This window comes from Typha latifolia, chromosome 4, assembly GCF_019914945.1.
Source record: "Typha latifolia isolate L0001 chromosome 4, TyphaL0001v2, whole genome shotgun sequence".
In the NCBI taxonomy this organism is placed as follows: domain Eukaryota; kingdom Viridiplantae; phylum Streptophyta; class Magnoliopsida; order Poales; family Typhaceae; genus Typha; species Typha latifolia.
This window is the reverse complement of record NC_133089.1, coordinates 5965758-5985227: the sequence shown is the minus strand read 5'-3', so window position 1 is coordinate 5985227 and position 19470 is coordinate 5965758. Positions and strand designations below refer to the sequence as shown.

Sequence of the window (19470 nt, the reverse complement as noted above, 5' to 3'; positions counted from 1 at the left end):
GATGGGGAATACAACTAATTAAAAGTTGTATTTATGTCTTCATCAACAAAAAATGATAAGAAAAAGAAAAAAAAAGTTGTATTCGTGTCATAGTATGTGACAACAAAAAGATTGTTTAAGTAGCAGTATCATTTTCATTTCTTCAATCATTCAATAATCTTTGTTGCAGCTTTCTCTTAGTGTCCTACAAAATTATGTTAATAATTTATATGAAATTAATAAAGTTCTTTGTCTGTGAGCTTTCCCCTAAACAAAGAAAAATAATAATAGCATTCATGTATTAAATTTCCTACTCACTTCATGTGTGTGTGTTTTATACTTAATTTTTATTATGAACCTAGTCAAGACTAATTAACTTGTTAAGAATATTAATTAAGGTCGTAGGAGGAGTCTATATTTTTGTGACCCTCCTCGTAGTCCTACTTCTTATGTGTAGATAGTGCTGTTGAGTAGGATCAAGGATGAAACTATAGATAATCTATACAATTTTCTTTTTGAAATATGAATAGTATAGTTGGTGACCATAATCTATCTATTGATGGGGAGATAAAAATTTGACACAAATCTTACTAACTCAACTCAACAAAAATATCTTTTTTACTCCCTTTGAACCCAATATCAATTCTGCTCCCCCTCAAGCCCAATCTAATACTTCATTTATGTTGTTCGAGCTTGTGCACTAATCTCACGCATTATTGTCCTAAACTAAGATCCTTGTTCCATTAAGTCTAATCGAGTTTGCACACTAATCTCATATGCCTGAGCCCAATATATTGCCTTGACTCTTCAAGAAGAACCCTTTTAATAACCATTTGTTAGGGTGATAAATGAGTCATAATCCAAGTACCCAATATAGTTTGAACACAAGCCTTAGAACCTAAATTAACCCAAAATATTCAAAGTTGTTAAGTGAAGGCTGAAATGTGTATATAAACTCTTTTCACTCTTTTTTTTTTTCTCACTTTTCAATATGGGATTAAAACCCTAACATGTGATATTCAATAAAACATTAGAGGATTTGCTATGTAGATTGTTTTTATTTTTTATTTTTATTATGGCTTGTTTGTTTAGTTTTGATTGTGGTTAACCCATTCTATTTGCATAATGATAGAAAAGTTTGTATATTAATTTATGCTCCTTCCTAAGTTACATATCTACATATGATATATGAATTAAAACAAAAATATTTGATATATGAAGGGATAATAAATGTGATATACTTCAAATTTATAGTATGTTTATGTCATGCAAAATTTTATAAATACATATGAAGTTACAAATTTCCTTTGCCATCTGGTTGTTAATTTACGAAATTAAATTCCAAAAGATAAAATATGAAGCCCAAAGCAAAGCATGTTGGGCCTAAAATGTGAATTGTTATTCATATATACCAAGCCAATTGAGATCTAAATGAGCCCATAAAAGTTCCAAAACTTTGTAATATAAATATGATAATATTAAGCTTCTTTTGAGCTATATTCTATATGGATGTAGATTATATATTTATCTTTATGGGCTTAAATGTAACAAGTGGTTATCTCGAAAGCAAAGATCTTAATTACCTTTTTAGTAATTATAGACACCAAAACTCTAAAATCATGGAACAAAGAAAGACTTGTTGTTAAGTTCCACCAGGAGAGTTAATTAGGTTTTAATTTTAAGGGTTTATTATACTTAGACTTTTTAAACTATTGCTCATTTTTATATAAACAATCTTACTTATTTTTTTGTGACATTTTGCCCCCTCTTATCTAGCAATTTTACAAAAAATGTCAATTAAATATTTTCCTCTTAATTTTCTCTTTTTGTTCTCTAAAATAAAAGTACAACAATCCCTAGAGGCTTATTAAAATAAATCATATTATCGTCACTTGATATTTTTATTAAAAAAATAAAGACTTAATTACGCTATACTTTAATCCAGTATCACTTTGCCCACTATAGCATACAAATATCTTCCTAAAATTTTAAACTACTACTTCTTAGATGTCGTTAACGATATCCTAAAATTACATTTCTATTTCTTTGTAGTTGAAGAAAATATTAGATTTTATTAGATACTAAATTAAAAATTACTTATCTACTCTTAAATAGTATTAATTAGAGATCCTAACAACTCTTAATCCACAATGACAAAACACATCTTAAAGTGAAGTCGGTTTGGTGTTGCTAATACTCCTATTAAAAGTCACGTGGAGAAAAATGGGATAAAAAGATAGAATTCATTTTAGTCAGATCTGCACCTCATTAATTGTTTCTTTTTCTATTTGTAGGTGAGAAAATAAGGGAGACCCCCAACTTTAATTAATTATTTTTTTATCACCGTTAGATTAGATATCTCTAGGTATCAAATTAAGCTAAGGATTGTAGATTAGATGGCTTCCTTCAAATGTAGAATTACTTTTTAAAGATTGATTGATGCGGACATCACACAGGCGCATGTATCAGTGCAGTTCCTCCTTTAGGAAATTAGTCTTAAATCAAGTATTTTTATTATACATTTTCTATTTACGGTGTTTAGGGTTATATTTGCTTTTTCGCAATTATTTAGGGTGTTATGTGCTTATTGTCATTTGTAGGGTCTATAAATTAGTCAACTGTTTACTCAATTGGGGTTAATGAAGAAATAAAATTTTTTTTGAGATCTCCAATGCAAGTTTTGGGTGTGAAACCCTAATTGAGAATGGAGGTGTGAAACCCTATTCTTTTTCTCTTTCTTTTACCATCATCGTTCCTAGAATCCTAACGATCCATTTGTTTCACATCATTGATACTTCTAGAGTTTAACAGATAAATGCATAATGCTAGAGATTTTCTAATTTGACACTTTTCACGTCTTTTTATTTATATTTACTTATTTTAATTCAGCCATTACATATACCAAAAGATATATACCTTAAGCAACCATTGTACTTTATATTTTATTTTTCGGAAAACACTTTGAATATGGGATTTTATGCGATTTAATAAAAAAAGATAAAATGGTTAAATTAAGAACATCTAAATAAGAGTGTGTAAATTACAAGCAAAATATAAAAAATTTGATAATACATCCATATCGACTTTGAATAGATTAACTCCGAATAAGACTAAAATTCAAAATGGTACGATAATAGTTATTTGATTTTAGGTATAATCACGATTATATATGGGCAATCAATTTACTAACTCACATTTGACAATAATTTAGATTGATCTAAGTAGATTGACTTGCACCAAATCTGCAACATAAATAAACAGTTAAATATATTTTAACACTTTATACTTATGCTCAAAATTACTTTAACTCTACATACTTAAAAAAAATCTCAAACTAATTTTACCTCAATATATTCAAAAAGTCTCAAACTAGTCGGCTAAACTTATAATTAAAGTAAAATCGTTAATTTTTTTTGTCAAACTTAACTAAACGTTATAACCAAAATAGCTATGGTACTTAGTTAAATTTGATAGAAAAATTAACGGTCTTACTTTAATTATAAGTACAATGATTGATTTGATATATTTTTAAAATATAAGAATGTAAAATAATTTTAAACATAATTACATAATAGTAATATATATATATATATATATGTTAAAAACAAAAACAAAAGGATGGGAGAGTAGTAACAACTACCAAGGCAGCAATGAGATATCAAAGAAGAGGCCAAAATATTATCTATATTATCTTGAAGTGCAGTTAAATTTGAACCCAATTACTTGGATTAAATGACAGAGAGATAGACAAAGGTGGCATATATATATTTCCCCCTTTTTTTGGAGATAAAATGTGGCATGTGAAGTGTACTAGAAAATTCCATCTGAGCCTCCTCTGCCCCTTGCTATGGCTTTAAAGCAAGTGGTTGCTACCCAATTACCTAAGCATATGTGTCATACTTTTCTTTGTCTTGAATCTTTGACTCTTAAAATGTTTCCATCCCTACTAACTTAAGCTACATATTTGTAGACAAAATGTCTAATTGTTCAAATGCTATATTAGAATTTATATAAAAAACTTTAAACAGTTATCTAATGAAAATAATAACATCAAACATACCTTGATATATATATATATATATATATCTGACAGTATGATAAAAGAAAAGACCAGCTAGTTTTTAAAAGGACCAACTAGTTGAGAGACCTGAGACCAGAAAGGAAACCCTCCAATGCTAGTTCGCTTTTGTCCAGTCTTTGTAATCAAAATAAACCAATCCGAGTTGTGGTCACACGTGAAACCTGACTCCAAGTGTTGGCTCACCACCAAATCTCTTATTAATATTTAATGCCACCCCAGAAGCTCACTGCCCCAAAAGAAACAGTCCCAGTGCCAACCCATCCTTCTGTATATATATATTCACTCTAAAATTAATACTTGCTCCCATTATTTTTTTTCTCCTATATTTTAATTAATTTTTATTATTATTATTTATTATATGTAAGTCATATAAGCAACTATATGACATATTTATGTTTTTTTATTTTAGATAGAAAGAGAGAGAGAAATTTTCTTTTGTATTTTTCATTTATGATAGTAAAATAGTTTTAATAGTTCAGGACGTCTGCGAAAATCTGACAATTTAGGAGGGGTCTAAATGTAATTATCTAAAAAATAATGTCAGGTTTTTGCTATAAATATGCTTCAATAACTCAGCACTTTCACTCACACCACCATCACTGCTCTCTCTCTCTCTCTCTCTCTCTCTCTCTCTCTCTCTCTCTTAGAAGATAAAGATGAAGCCTGTCTCCTATACCTTGGCTCTCATGGTGCTCCTCCTAATAACTTCTTTTTACCTCCAAGATACCATGGCTTCAGGTAACAATGAGACGTAGATGATTAGTTTTTGTTCGTGGGTACTGCATGCCCACAGTTCGTTTTTTTTTAAAAAAAAAAAAAATCAAATTAGGCTTCGAGATCTTGAATAGGCATGGCCCTGAAGGTCCCTGAAATATTATCATAGTAAGTAGGTTTGATATTCAAGATGTTTAATAGGCAGAGATCGTAAGGTTCATTTCTACCAGCTTTGACTGTTTTAAGTTTGACTTTTTGAATAAAAAGGGAACCTCTGAAGTAAGAAGGATAAATATGAAGGAAAGAAGAAACCCTCTACTATTTAACATGGCTATAAGTTAAAAATACAGAGACCTTTTTCTCGTCAGATAGTAGTAAAAAAAAAATCTTAATCCCTTTAGTATTCTACTATACGTAGATTATTAGTTCATTTGTCAAAGATGACAATTCTAAATTGCTTATCTTCAACTATATGGAGATTTTCTTCTCTATTTTTTTTATTAAAAAGCTGCTTATCTTAAGATAATTTTATTTGAATTCAGTGTTTTGTTGTGTTTGTAGTAACTCATACTAGTAGAGTTTTAAATCTCCAAAGAAACTTATAGCTATTTTATTTTGCAATCTTATTTATTTTTAGAGTATAATGTGTTCTACATTCTTAGACAATAAAACATTCACTAAAATTTATATGATTATAATGTTAAAATAGTATTATGAAATATGTTAGTATAAAATACAACAAACCAAGCATGTGTTTAACAAATACAACATTATTAAATACAATCAACCAAACAATTAATTTATTTCTTTGGATAAAACATGTAGAGAATATGTATTTTTTTAATACATATGTATTTTCTAAATACAAGAATCAAACCACCCTAACTATTTTTAAAGCTTATGTTGTTAAAGAATGATTGTATTATCCACTTTACATTCTAACAAATAATATACTAAGTAAGCTGAACAATATGGAGTCAGTTCCAAATACATATCCTATACTGTCTATATTTTCTATGTAATTCCTACATAAACTCCTTGACACATTTCATGGCATGATGGCACCCATTTCTTTTCTCTCTCTTTATTTTTTTAAAAAAAATATTTGGTTAAAATCTCATTTCTTTGCTACTAGGTGACATGCACCATGGTGAAGTTTAAGTATTCTTTGCATGCGTACTAATACTAGCTAATTGATTGTTTTAAGAATTCTGCGACTCCAAGTGCAAGGATAGGTGCTCTCAGGCTGGAAAGAATGGCAGGTGTCTGAGGTATTGCCTCATGTGCTGCGAGGAGTGCAAGTGTGTGCCTTCAGGGACTTATGGGAACAAGGACGAATGCCCATGCTACAGAGACAAGCTCTCCTGGAAGACCAAGAGACCCAAGTGCCCATGAAGCTACCAATATATCTGGGACTTCTTTCTAGCACTAATATGTGCCATTGCTTAGTTTGTATCACTAGTGTAGTGTGTTCTATCAAACTGGTCATCTTTTGGTGCTTGGATATTGATGTTGTTGGTAGTGAAGTACTAGTAGTGTAGTTTGTAATTGTGAGGGTTTTGTTGTAGTTGGGATGATTTGGGTTGTAGAGTTGGGGCTCTTTAGACTTTAGGGTGCCAAATAAAGATAGTGTTTTATTATTATAATGAGTTCCAGTTTGATCACTAGAACTAACTAAATAACTTGGATATGAATTGACTGGAGACGATCATGTAAGTGACTTGGCTGATCAACTTAAATTGTAAGCATAATATATGAGAGGTTGAAATTTGCTATCAACAATCAAGTCAAGCAGTGCTTGACTTAATTTGGATATTAATAATAAATTAGATTTTTTTTCCCGTATAATAGTAACTTCGATCGGAATGCACTGTAGATCTTAATTTGATTACCACACAGCAAACGATGGAACTATAATTAAGCAAGTTCAAGGATAGAATAAACAAAGTTTTAGAATATATTTTTGGGTTTTGTAGTACTTATACCCCCTAGGGTTCCTTATATGAGGTTGTTAGATTATTGAGAAGTAAAGAAAGTGAAAGTTTTTAAAGAACTTATTTTTTAATAATAATTGATCACTTCCTAATATTTGGTGGGACAAGGAATATAATGTTGGAATTGTGTGAATGTTCTTTTTTTTTTTTACTTTATATTGCATTGTTTAAAAAAAAATAGACGTTAGAATTTCAAAACCAAATAAAAGGATATGTTTACAACTATATCCTTCAAAGTTCTTTATCTATACATGCTCTTTTTAATTTTATATTTATGTTTATATCTTTTAAAACTGAAGTTTTTCTATAGATACTGTTTATGTTACCTTTCACAAATATAAGCTAAATCTTCGATACTTAAAATATAAAAAATATAAATATTATTAACTGAAATGAACGTGTAAGAACAAAAATAAGGGTATTTTTATCCTTCTCGTTCAGATTGTTGAGATTTTAGTGGTTAAAAATATTGGAAGGGTATTTAGAAAAAAAAAATAATAAGAAGAAGAAATTCATGTAAAAATGAAGTGTTTTAAAGAAAATAAACATTAATATTAAGTTTAGAGTGGACTATATATAAATAAGAGATTCTGGAAGAGTATACATGTAGGAAAAGAAAATGATACGGGTTTGAGATAATGTCTTTTAAAAACTTAGTGGTCATGCTTTTGAATTTGATTTCGAACTTGAGATAGAAATTGGACTCTTCCTCCTTCCATTGCCGAAAGTAAATTATGAATTTATAACCAAGCAATACAAAGTGGGTTCATGAAACTACCCAATCTCAAATAAGAGGAGGAGAATATAGCAATATTTTGGGTATATGCAGTTATCAGTTGAGAGTTCATATTATACAGAAAACCAAGGATCTTAATGACTATACAAGCAATTTTAGAAAGTTATACATGCAAATAAGAGACTTTACAGATACAATCATACATTTAAAATAAGAGAAATTACTGAGACAATCATGCAAAAGGATGAGTCAATTGGCAAATATTATAATATAAACAGTTTTTTTTTTTTTGGCATAAGATGATATGTAAGTAGTGGCATGCAGTAAACCAAAGAAAAGAAAAGGAAAAATATACCTATGTACAGAATGATTAGGTTCTGCAGCACCTAAAGCCTAAAGACCATAAGTATATTTTTAACTGTTTCCTGAAAAGGCTAGATCATCTCATCGCATTTCACAAAAGACTATAATTTCCATTTCATCGAACTTGTTCTCCAAAAATACATAAGGCAATTGACCATTATAAAGCTCTCGAACTATTGCTGAAACTGTTGATTGTTTGAAGGAAATTATATAACATGACAAAGACCTTGTTGTATAGCCAGCTACAGGGGAAGCTCTTGATCTTAATTTCTGCACTGGTTATGCACAGACCTTTACAATGAGAATGGTGGTATTTTGCTCCCTGTAAAGTGTATACTTGTATACAGAACTGAATGTAAGCAGAGAACCAGGCTAGTCCAGCGGCAAACATGCTTCAGTGCAATATGTTAGCTTTCTCATGATAGTATCACGACTAAAGAATCATCTGAGCATATAATTGATTCAACTGCTATAAATTATAATGGTTGGAGCTCCTGCTCTGGAAGAGTGGCACCAACAGGCCTGTATGTACCTGGCCCTCTGATTTTATTTCTCCAGATGTACCATACCAAAAGCGCTGAGAAGCTGAGCATCAGCACCACTAAGATCCCAACTATGACTGCCACAAAATGTTGTTGCCACCATTTCCTGCAGAATAGTTCATCTTTATGAGTTAGTAGAAGGAAAAAAACAATGATTCACCTTTCTCTTAACATATCAAAATGCAAGAGGTACCTAAGTGCAGGCAGTATAGAACTATAATGAGCTAAAATCATACAAACTTCCGCAAAGGTCAGGAGAATTTCTAAAAGGACATCTATAGACCATATACAATTAGCAATCGCATTGATCCAGGAGGATCATTGTATTTATGACAAAATTATAGCTTCCTGTGAATCTGTGAAATGATTCTGTCAATTTTATGATACCTGGAAAAATTCCCTAGTTCAACTGGACCCTCAAGAAACATATTGGGATGCCAAACGACAATGAAGGAAATTTGACTCAATAAACACCTATATCACCAATATACAAGTATTTCTCTTGTAGTGTCTTAAATAATGGTTTTTTGCTGAGATGGAATGCATTTTAATTACTGAAAGTATATAGCTGTGAGGTTGAAGGAAATTTGTTGTCCAAGAGAATAGCAATATGAAGGTCAGTAAAGGTAATGGATCTGCAACCAAAATAAGATTAAGATTTGTTTATATATATTAAGAGCTTGAAAATTCTGATCGCCTTCTCAACCTTTCATATGAAAGATTCTTAGAAGGTGATGAAAGAGGGGAAATGCAACATATATTTCAGATGCAAAATGGTATATGCCAAAAAAAGTGCTAGACTCTAGTAAGATAAAACTTTAAGTTCAGAATATTGAACCAGAAAGTTTTCTATTTGTTATCTTAATGCCATCAATTGAGTTATCGGTCTCTTTTCTCGATTTATTTTGGGAATCATTAAGTTTAAAGTTTAAACTGAGTACAATCCCTAAATGCTCTTTGTCTATATCAGTTCCATTGAAAATCTGGCATAAACATCATGAGATTTCCCTATTTGGATCATAAGTTCATACCAAACGTTTCAGTACCTTCTCGATGGAGGCTCAACATTCCATTCAAGTAACTGATAACTCCCAAAATTATCAGGTAGGTGAATACGATGTTCAGTTAACCGAGATATGATGGCCTGCAGAAAACCGTTGTTTATATATCAATAATCATGTAAATGATAAAGGGTTACATGTAACTTCCACCAAAAGATGATGTAGCATTACCATAGCTATCTTATTGGACATGAATTTAGCAGATCCAGCTGGGAAAATAGCCCATTTTATGAGGGTGTAGTTTCCTTTACTTGTAATATTCATCACATGTACCTATAAGGACAGCAAACTTCAGCTTAATTAGAGGAGTAAAATAAGTTAAGCAAATGCTTGAAGAATAATAAATGAATAATGGTCCTGACCAATTAATTCTAACTCATTGTTATCATTTTAATGAATATTCAGATATGTTAGCCAAGACATGGCTCTCGGTAGAGTATTTTTCTAGAGCATTCAAAGAAGTTTTACTTTACCTGATCTAAATCAATTTCTAACTCATGGGCTATAAGCGCAGCTAATTCTGTGATGTGTGGTACCAATTCCGCGTACGTTACATTTATTGACATGTCAAAGTTTATGAGGCCAACTTCCAATTGACCTGCAAAGAGATAGGAAGAAAATAATGACTCCATTGAATCTGTAAAGCATGTTTCTGAACAATTGCAAGAATTTCAATAAACTAAAAATTCAGGACATAGAAGTCACTATTTTCATATATAGTAATTCAAGTATTCAACATAGTGATACAATGTCGATAGAAACCTTGCATCTTATTGTACCAGATACGAAAAGTTGGAAACTATAATTGTAACCTGCATCTTCTGTATCCATTTCTTGGTTCATCCAAGGATGTTTTGCTTTGCTGTTGCATTGGCAATAGATATATTCTCTACAACAACAACAACAGCCACTGCCCATCAAGCTTTTAGTTCCAACCATATGAGGACGGCAGTAAGGATCCTTTCCCCATCTCAATAGTGTAAGTTAGTATGACAGTGTCAAATCAAGTGATACTAGCTTTCTTTCTGCTTTCTCCTAACAGTTATTTCAATAGTAATTTTCTCTCAGAACAAAATTCTTGAAATCTGCATATGTCAGTCTATAAATTATTCGAGTTTCCTGCTCTATGTCGAAGATTAAACAGAAATTATAATTATTAGATCATCGCAATCCATCATTTTTCTTGAAAGAATACATTGTTTGTCAATCAACCATTGTTTGTTTGATAAGTAGAATATCCCCAAATCAAATCATTAAGCTAGCATCCCAGAACCAATATGTGAAGTCAACAATTTACCAGTTAATTTCTTTAACACCTTACTTGGCTAATTCAACATGACATAGTAAAACTAAAGAATGAAACATTGTGCAAGAAATTGCTACGAGATAAAGTCTTTAATATAAATAAATGGTTAAAATTTATAATCTTAGGATCGGATAGGTGACAAGGTTTAAAAATTTTGTATAGGATAGGTGTCAAGGTTCAGAAATTCTGTGTAGGCATTAGAGAAGCAGAGACAGGATAACCTAAGCTTAGGCGCCAGATAGATGCCTAGGTGGATGTCCAGAAATCAAGGCAGGTTAAAAGATAAACAAATAAAGGAAATAATAGTTTACACAAAGTTAAAATTACTACATAAAAAAAAAACTAATGCATTTCTATTAAGAACAATGCTAAGCAATTAGAATCCAAAAGTTTTATTAGTGTGTACAATGAGTTCGAATTTCAAGGTCAACATACATATTAACCTACGGAGGACCTAAGTAGAGACTAGGGGTATTCCATTTAGCCTAGGTGATAAGGGGGTCATTTTTAGAACTATAAAAGCATCAATTGTCATTTCTCTGGGTAAAGAAATCTTTTGTAAGAAACTCTAACATCATAATTCCTGATAACTGCAAGTTACATTGACCATTCTTAGTTACATAGATGTTACATCAAACAGGAACTAGAATCACATGAATATTAGCAACATTGTACATCTTAATTGTGGTTGCAAGCAACGAACTCTTGAAACATTAACAAATAGGTGAAATAAAGTGATTTCACAGGTAGACAGATTGTAAACCTGGTAGAATAGTGTTTAGTCCACTAGGGGAAAATGCCGGTGCCATATTTATGTTTGAATTTGTATCAGATGAAGACGAAGGTGCTGGTGAAGGTGCTCCTTCACTTGTATGCAGCTGCTCCCACAACTCAGAGCAGTTTGTTTTCCAAAATCCAATCCTTTCGTTTTGACGATCATAAGTTACAAGAGTATTTCGGACAATAATCCCTGCCAGATTTATCACTCAATTATTTGTCAATTAAGCATGAAAATAGTAAGGTAGAAGTTTCTCATAATGTCAATGCATTGCAGGCCTCAGGCTATGTTGTACACATGAAAACACAAATAGCAGTATATAAGGTAACAAAATATTACATTGTACAATAAATAAGTTCCTCTAGACAACGAGTTTCATACCTCCTAAAAGTGTTGTTGGATCTTTTCCATTTTGAAATACTCCCAAGCAATAGGCACCTTCAACTTTTGAGTGCTTTAATACATGACCAAAGAAAAGATAAATCACATATATTGCTTTCAAGATAACTAGAATAAGAATGAAGTATTGATATAGCATACAAGCAAGCCAGCTTCCTGGCAGTGCCATTAACTATTACATTTCTCAGAAACAACATCTTACCCGGAACAAGTAGTTTTCTGGTGAAAGTGAAAGCTTTTGTCTGTTCTCAAAAACCATATCTACATCTGGAAATGCCTTTGACAGTTGAGAGATGTCACTGAAAAAGTTCATTTAAGATTAAGATGTCCAACAGAAGAGAAGAATTTTCACATTGTACAACTCTTATCATTATAAAGCTGTTACCTTCCAGCACCTGCAAAGCAGATATCATTATAATTTGGATCTGGACCACGTATCTGCTTAAGAGAATGTAGGTTGCTCATGATCTGTGAAACATGAAAATCATCAGTACATCAGGTTCCTTGGAAGTGTGAAGAACAAGAAGTCCTTGCCTATATATACATCATCGAGGTCCTTGGAAGTGTGAAGAACAAGAAGGAAGAAACAAAAATGCATTACAGACATCAAAAATCAATTCTGCATTCAGAGAGAGATTCCCCAAAATATAGCACTTGAAAATAACTCCAAATATCCAATAAGGCAATGGCAAATGAGACAGCATAGAAAGTGAATTTGAAGCAAAGAAAAGCCACTGCATCTGATTTTCTACCTTCATGTAATTGATGCAGAAAACATGAAACATTATGATGAGAGATTCAAAATCACTGGTCTGATTCTTAACCTTCCTTCAGAGACAAAAGGATCACCCTCCGTAATATCAAGTTTCCTGAATAGTCCACTCCAGCAAGATCCACAACACTCTTGTCATCCACTTTCCTCCCACCTTTCACCCTTTGTTTGTAAAATCCTTTTCATCTATTGCAGTTGTGTTATATTATTCTTGTTTTACTTTCCTATATTACTATCAACTGTAAAATCTTCTATAACCTAAGGTAAATATTTAAAGCATCATGCCTCTAACGTGTTGTGTGATTGACTGATCATCATATATTCCTAAAGCAAAGAGAGAATATTATATGATTGCCACGGATCCTGCCATACTTCTTGGACAAGAATGCTAAGCAATTAAGAAACAAGAAGATAAGTTGAGTGTGGCCAATATGAGGATGTTGTGGTGGATGGGTGGCATTACTAGAAAGGATAGAATAACAAATGATTATATCAGGCACAACAAGTAGCAAAACTAGAGAATAAGTTACTGGAAAATCAATTGAGATTGATTCACATTTCCTATAAAGGCCATATAGTAAAGTAGGTGCACACATATTGTTCCAGTGGAGGGCACCTAAGAGAGAGCATGAGCTAACTTGGCATGGCAAAGAGTATAAAAATTTGATTTGGTTGAAAATGTTGCATTCAATGGAGTTTACTGGATGAAGAAGATATATATATAGCCAACCCAAGTAGATACCACCCAAAGCTTGATTCTTGGTGTATTTCCAAGAAAATATAATTACTTCTTTCAAGCTAGCAAATAACTACTTTATACATGTACATGGAAGTTTCTTGACTACTCTGTTTAGACTTTAGACAAGTCAGCCAAATTTAGATTAGCCTAGATCTTAATCAGGTCACCTCCAATTGATGTTGGATGGACACATGACACTGCCACCTGTCGTTGTATTTGTCCTGAAACCCAACTCTCCAATATTCCTAATGCATAACAAGAAGATGCTTCCTTATAACAATAAGAATAAGGTACACAGATGCAGGTACATGTGTTATAAGAATAAGGTACACAGATGCAGGTACATCTAAGTATATAAAAAAACTATTATCCATAGCTTTGACAAGTCAATAGTATTTTAGGTTCAAGAACAAATGATCATCTTTTCTCATATCAACACAAAGGACAAAAAAGTTAATAAAACTCATTAAACCTAAGAAAAATCTGTAGGTAGAGTTCACAGAACTCTTTACAGCTAAAGGTCATAAGTATGTTGCTACCAAATGTTCAATAATAGATCACCATAAAGTTGATGCGACAATATTTCAAGCTAATAGAGAGACTCTATTTTCAGCTAGCAGGAAGTTCTTTGAAAAATAAACTGTTTCCATGTTTCCAATGTATCAACTTTTAAGCTGGAATCTGGAAAAATGCCAATATTGAGAGGCAGCATGCCTTCGGATAGCAAGAGTACCATTTAACTACATATTATTTGAAGCTCGACTTCGGGAATCAATAAGCCAAAATAATTTAATAAATAAAAGAGAGTCAAAAGGAAGCTCACAGCATCTTTAAATGCTACAAAAGCTTGTTCGGGTAGATAAGCATATGTTGTTCCGCTATCCAAGACAGTTCCATGCTTCCTATTGAAGATCTTTGGATCCAACCGCAATGCCTTTCCAGCGACATGTAGTTCCTTCAGCTCAATATTGTAATATGGGCTGTTGCCATCCCGAAACTAGAGTAAATGTGGGAAATCTATTAAATGAACTTCAAAAGAAGATCCTTTTCATAATTACCTGTAGAACTTATGACATCGTACCTGCGAACTGGGTCCGAATGGGAGAAGACCATATTAGGAGGAGGAGAGATTCCACCAAGAACCATTGCCCCCCCACCAATATTCATTCCACCATAACATAAAGAAAATGAATCACTTATTATACCCTTATCAACAAGTTGATCCATTATGCTAAGCTGACCACGACCAAGACCCATAATGCCATCAGCATGCTGAGTAAACAAATCACCTGTTTCAGAATTTTCACAACCAAACACAGCATGCTGTGGCTTAAGTGCACTTTCTTTGCCAAATGAAACAATATCCTCGCCAAGAACCCCACTGCTAGAGCTCATTTCAGCATACTGCCTCTCATAAACACACTGATTTTTCTCGTTGTCACAAGAACAATCAATATTGCATTTTACCGGCTCATATGTGCTTGACAGATCTGGCTGGAACCTTGGGTCCTACTCATCAATCAAAAATTGAATTAACATGAGAAGACTTACACAATCAATATCCTTAGAGGAAGTGAAGCTTTGTAAATGGCAAGTCCATAGAAAAAAGCTATTATATCTGATAAAGATAATGTAAATTATTCTTTATACTCTCTGCATCAAGCGAAATAAACAATTATATTGTGAAATGAGATGTTGTTCAATGAGATCAGTCAAAATAATGATAATCATATAAACGCACCAAAATGGAAAGGAAAATCCATGGAGAGTAAAACACTTAACAAAGAGTAAGCAATCTATTGAGTAGGAGGAACTCGATTTGCATTGACAACATAACCCTATTCATGAATCTAAAATGACCTAAAACAAGAAAAAAAATCCAAAGGTAATCCCGCAAAGCATGTCAGAAATTACTCTAGTGGAGAGATTTTTGCTTGTAGAAAATCTGTCACCATAGTTCTCTCACTTTTCTCATTAAAGATGAGACGAGAAGTTTGAATCCAACACCACTCACTCTCTTTGTGAAGGAGAGTACCTTAAGGTTCTGGTGACAATTGTGAAGAATCCAACACCACTCACTCTCTTTGTGAAGGAGAGTTCCTTAAGATTCTGGTGATGATTGTGAAGAAGAATGAGGAGGTCTTCATTCTTCACTAATATGATCTATATATGCAGAGGACACATCTCCTGCGAGCTTCCAATATGGGCATCAGTGCATGTGATTCCATGGGTAGTTACACTATATGTCTATCTTTCAAGCATTTCTCATTGTTGAGGAAAAGAAACTCTAATAGTCTGTTTCATGGTTACCACCTTCTAGACATTGGTATTTATCCATGCACAGAGATATGTTGATGTTGCTAGTTGCTACCTCCTTTCTTACCACTTTCATGTCCCTGTCCAGCTGTACCTCTGATTAGGTTGTCAACACAGAGTTAATTATAAATGACTCTTCCCCTTTCCCACCCTTATGAGGCTCGGAAAGACTACATCCAACTTGTCTACTTGGTATTTAGTAACCTCATCTTGCCCCTCCACACCATCGGAAAAATATTTTCCCTCGCCTTCTTTGTCTATGGCTCGTAGATACGACTCTCGCTGACTGGTTACAACCCGTTGAACACCTTGAGGAACTTAATGTAAACCTCCGACCACTTATTGGAGCTATGGAGAAGATGAAAGTGACACTAATGGGATCGAAGTTGATGCCAGAAGTGGAAAGTCAGGATGAATACTGCAGGGAACTAGAGGAAGCTGTTGGATCTAGGATTACAGTAAAGAGTAGCTTCAGCTATGGCCATGGAACTAAAAATGGCAATACTAGTGAGGGTGGGGTGTTGTTGAACTTGCTTGGGGGTGACATACTGGATCTCAAGTCCTTTTGTCATAAGCAAATAATCTACTTATGGTTCATCTATAAAAAGTTTTTTCTACAACATAGACATACAGTCAAATAGTCAATAATACTATAGGCAATAAGATTTTCTATCCACGGCCTTCTTCATACTTCTTCAACTCCAAGACTGTATAGGACTAAAACTAACAAAAAAACTGAATCCTTTATCTTAGAGTGCATGAATGAACCAATATTAATCCACAGGTTCAGATTGATAAGACAACAAAATAATGCACTCCCATCTGTTCAAGTTTGCTTATACGAACTCTAGTTTGTCATTAATGTGACCATACAATGATAAGTACCTTTTACTAATTTGTTTATATGTACCATTTCTTCCATAAGAATTCAAGAAAGATCCAGTCAATCTGTCCTTAATTATCCCATTTATACCCTTCTATAGCATTTTTCAGATCATAGGTGTTGCTGTATACACATATCAAGTCATTGTTTCCTCATAAGAAAATATGTAATATATAAAGCAAGTGCGATACTTTGACTATTCATGATTCTTGTTCATTTCATCCGGAAACGAACAATCCGTGAAATATATCCCACTATGAACTTCAAATAATGGACCAACACATTCCGGATCTCGAGAAAACTTTCAACCAATTCACTTATTCTAAAGGTAATCTCTACAAAAGAACACAAGGAAAAAAAAAACATCGCTCTAGTACGACATCAAAGTAGCAAGTAACACCTGATGATTCCCACACTGCTCACACGAAGAGCAGGGCACGTACGTGACGGTACTCCCCGAATCCACAATTAAAGCAAATTCCTGCGGAGGCGTCCCAATATAAAGCCTGGTGGTGTAATACCTAAACGAATAACAAATTCAAATTCCAAATCCACGAATCAAAACATCAAGGCTAAGAAATTGCCGAAAGAGAAAGGGAGAGGGGTAATTGCACCCGTTGGTGAGGAGATCGTCATGGAGGCGCATGTGGGCGTTGGGGTGGGATGGGTCCTCCACTTTCTGGAGATGGCGCAGTCGGAGGAAATGGTTCGCGGCGGCGTCGCGCCGCGTCGAGTTGGGGTAGGAGAGGACAAGTGGGAGTACCAACGGCGGAGGCTTGGCGGCAGCCGCAGTGGCTCCGGGGAGTAAGAGAAGGATGATGAATGCGGCAGCGGCAGCGGTGGCGGTGTCGCCGAGCCGATCTATCTCTCGCGCCATCGATGGAGAGGAGAGGAGAGAAGAGAAGAGAAGAGAGGGGGATCGGAGGAGGTCGTCGTCTAAAAAGCGAAGTCTTCGAAGGGGGTAATTTGGGGATTTCCCGTCTTCGGAGGCTCCGTTGACGAGTAATCAAATTGGATGGGATGATGGGACTGGCTCAGATGGTGGGGCCCGTATAGAGAGTCAAATAGTCAATAGAAAATAATAGACCCGTTAATAAGTTCTCCTGGGGATAACATATCCTTTAATATTTACAATTCATATCTTTTAATTTTAGTTCACTATTTATTATTTACAGAACTATAGATAAGATAACTAAATTGATTACATTCTTAAATTATATTATCAAAATCAAACATATTCAATTCAACTCAACATAATTAGAAGGGCAAATTTAAAATTGCCTTATATTGGTTTTGCATAAAATTATATTATTTTGTAAACCATAATATGTTAACTTTTCATTCAAACACTTAGTAGTAAAAAAATTTTAAAAATGATAAGAGCAAATTTTTCCACCATAATAAATAGTAAAATATCATAAATTGCCCTTCTCTTTTTATAAAATTTATATTCTTATTTTTTAGTTTAAAATAAAATATATTTTTAATCTCTTCTATATTTCTCTATCTTAAATAATGAGATTCAAATTTTAATTATTATCTTAACTATCACATATCTTTCTTTAAATATATGATTATGGAATAAAAATTTCGATCATCTTAAAAGATTCACATCTACTCAAACAACGAATTATTAATATCATCATCTATACTTTGTTATTTTGTTAAGTTTGGATAGAAAAGTTAACAATTTCCCATTAGTTAAAATCATATGGGAGCTATTGACAAGTGATATAAATAAAAGTTCATAAGATAATTTGAAATTTCTCCTAAGTAGAACTAAAATCAAAACTATAGGAAGGTTAAAGATACTTAAAAAAAAGTTAACTAATTAATATTGTTACTTGTATATCTAAATCTTTAATGTATCATTTCTAATATAAAGACAATATGATAATAAGACTCTTATTCCGGATTTAGATCTCTAGCCGTATATATTATTTTCATACCAAATATAAAATATTTGAGATCTACGTAACAACTAACTTAATCACACCCCTTATATCCCGAAATAAATGCACCCGTGGCCGGAAACGCTGGCTCGAATTGCATTAAGATGAGCATCAAACTCTGCATTACTTCTATGGTTTACTTAATTCTACGGTACCAGAGTCCAGAGATACGTTCTGATTGGAGTTGAGAAAGTCAACGAGTACTTGAATAAGATTATTTGGATAGATATTAGGGAGGTCAAAGCTAATAACTAGGTAGATAAACTTCTTTTAAGTTTATGCCGCCTAGCTTAAAGATAAAAGAGAATAATTTTAGTGTTAGAGAAACAAACCAAAATTATATATTAGTCAAGGCGGGAGGGATTGGTATTGGCAGTTCGGAAAAACGATACAAACCGTTTGTATTTGATCGAACTATTTTTTAATTATCTAAAATTTTAAATATTATTTAAAAATACAGAAAATTTTAGAAAAAATATTAGAAAAATAAGAAAATAAAAATTACTCACATATGAAGTCTAAAAACTTTAAAAATATATTAACTTACTCAAAATTTAAAACTTTGATGAATACCGAGCTAGTTCTCGTAAATTTCTATAGTTTTTATCATCATAATCACCATAAGTTTGTAAATATTGATGTCTGGGACCAGATGCTCCAAAAAGTGATTCCATCATACTAGTAATATTGTATAGATCTTATTGTGTGACTTGCATCTGAGGAGGATAATAATTAGCATATGGATCTTATGATAACTTCAAACAATAAATACTCGATGTACCATAATCATAGGAAGCAAAATTCTCATAACGACGTCGCTGATATGTATATACATCCTCAGTTTCTTTGTCTTCA

At 32.8% G+C, this 19470-nt stretch overlaps 1 protein-coding gene and 1 long non-coding RNA gene across 2 annotated transcripts; one reads left to right on the top strand and one right to left on the bottom strand.

Annotated features, from left to right (window-relative positions):
* The first annotated feature begins 4643 nt into the window (after positions 1-4643).
* LOC140787011 (uncharacterized) lies at positions 4644-6420 on the top strand. Its single transcript, XR_012108733.1, has 2 exons — positions 4644-4798; positions 5982-6420. It is a non-coding gene; the product is annotated as an uncharacterized lncRNA (long non-coding RNA).
* A 1536-nt stretch (positions 6421-7956) lies between these two features.
* Positions 7957-17576, bottom strand: LOC140787558 (aspartic proteinase 36-like). Its single transcript, XM_073136540.1, has 12 exons — positions 17278-17576; positions 17064-17184; positions 14546-14973; positions 14288-14444; positions 12339-12421; positions 12156-12252; positions 11936-12008; positions 11540-11746; positions 9944-10068; positions 9642-9743; positions 9456-9553; positions 7957-8515 (listed from the first exon to the last, which is right to left on the bottom strand). The coding sequence occupies exons 1-12, from the start codon at positions 17538-17540 to the stop codon at positions 8344-8346; spliced, it is 1926 nt and encodes a 641-aa protein (XP_072992641.1). The 5' UTR covers positions 17541-17576; the 3' UTR covers positions 7957-8343.
* Positions 17577-19470: the final 1894 nt, after the last annotated feature.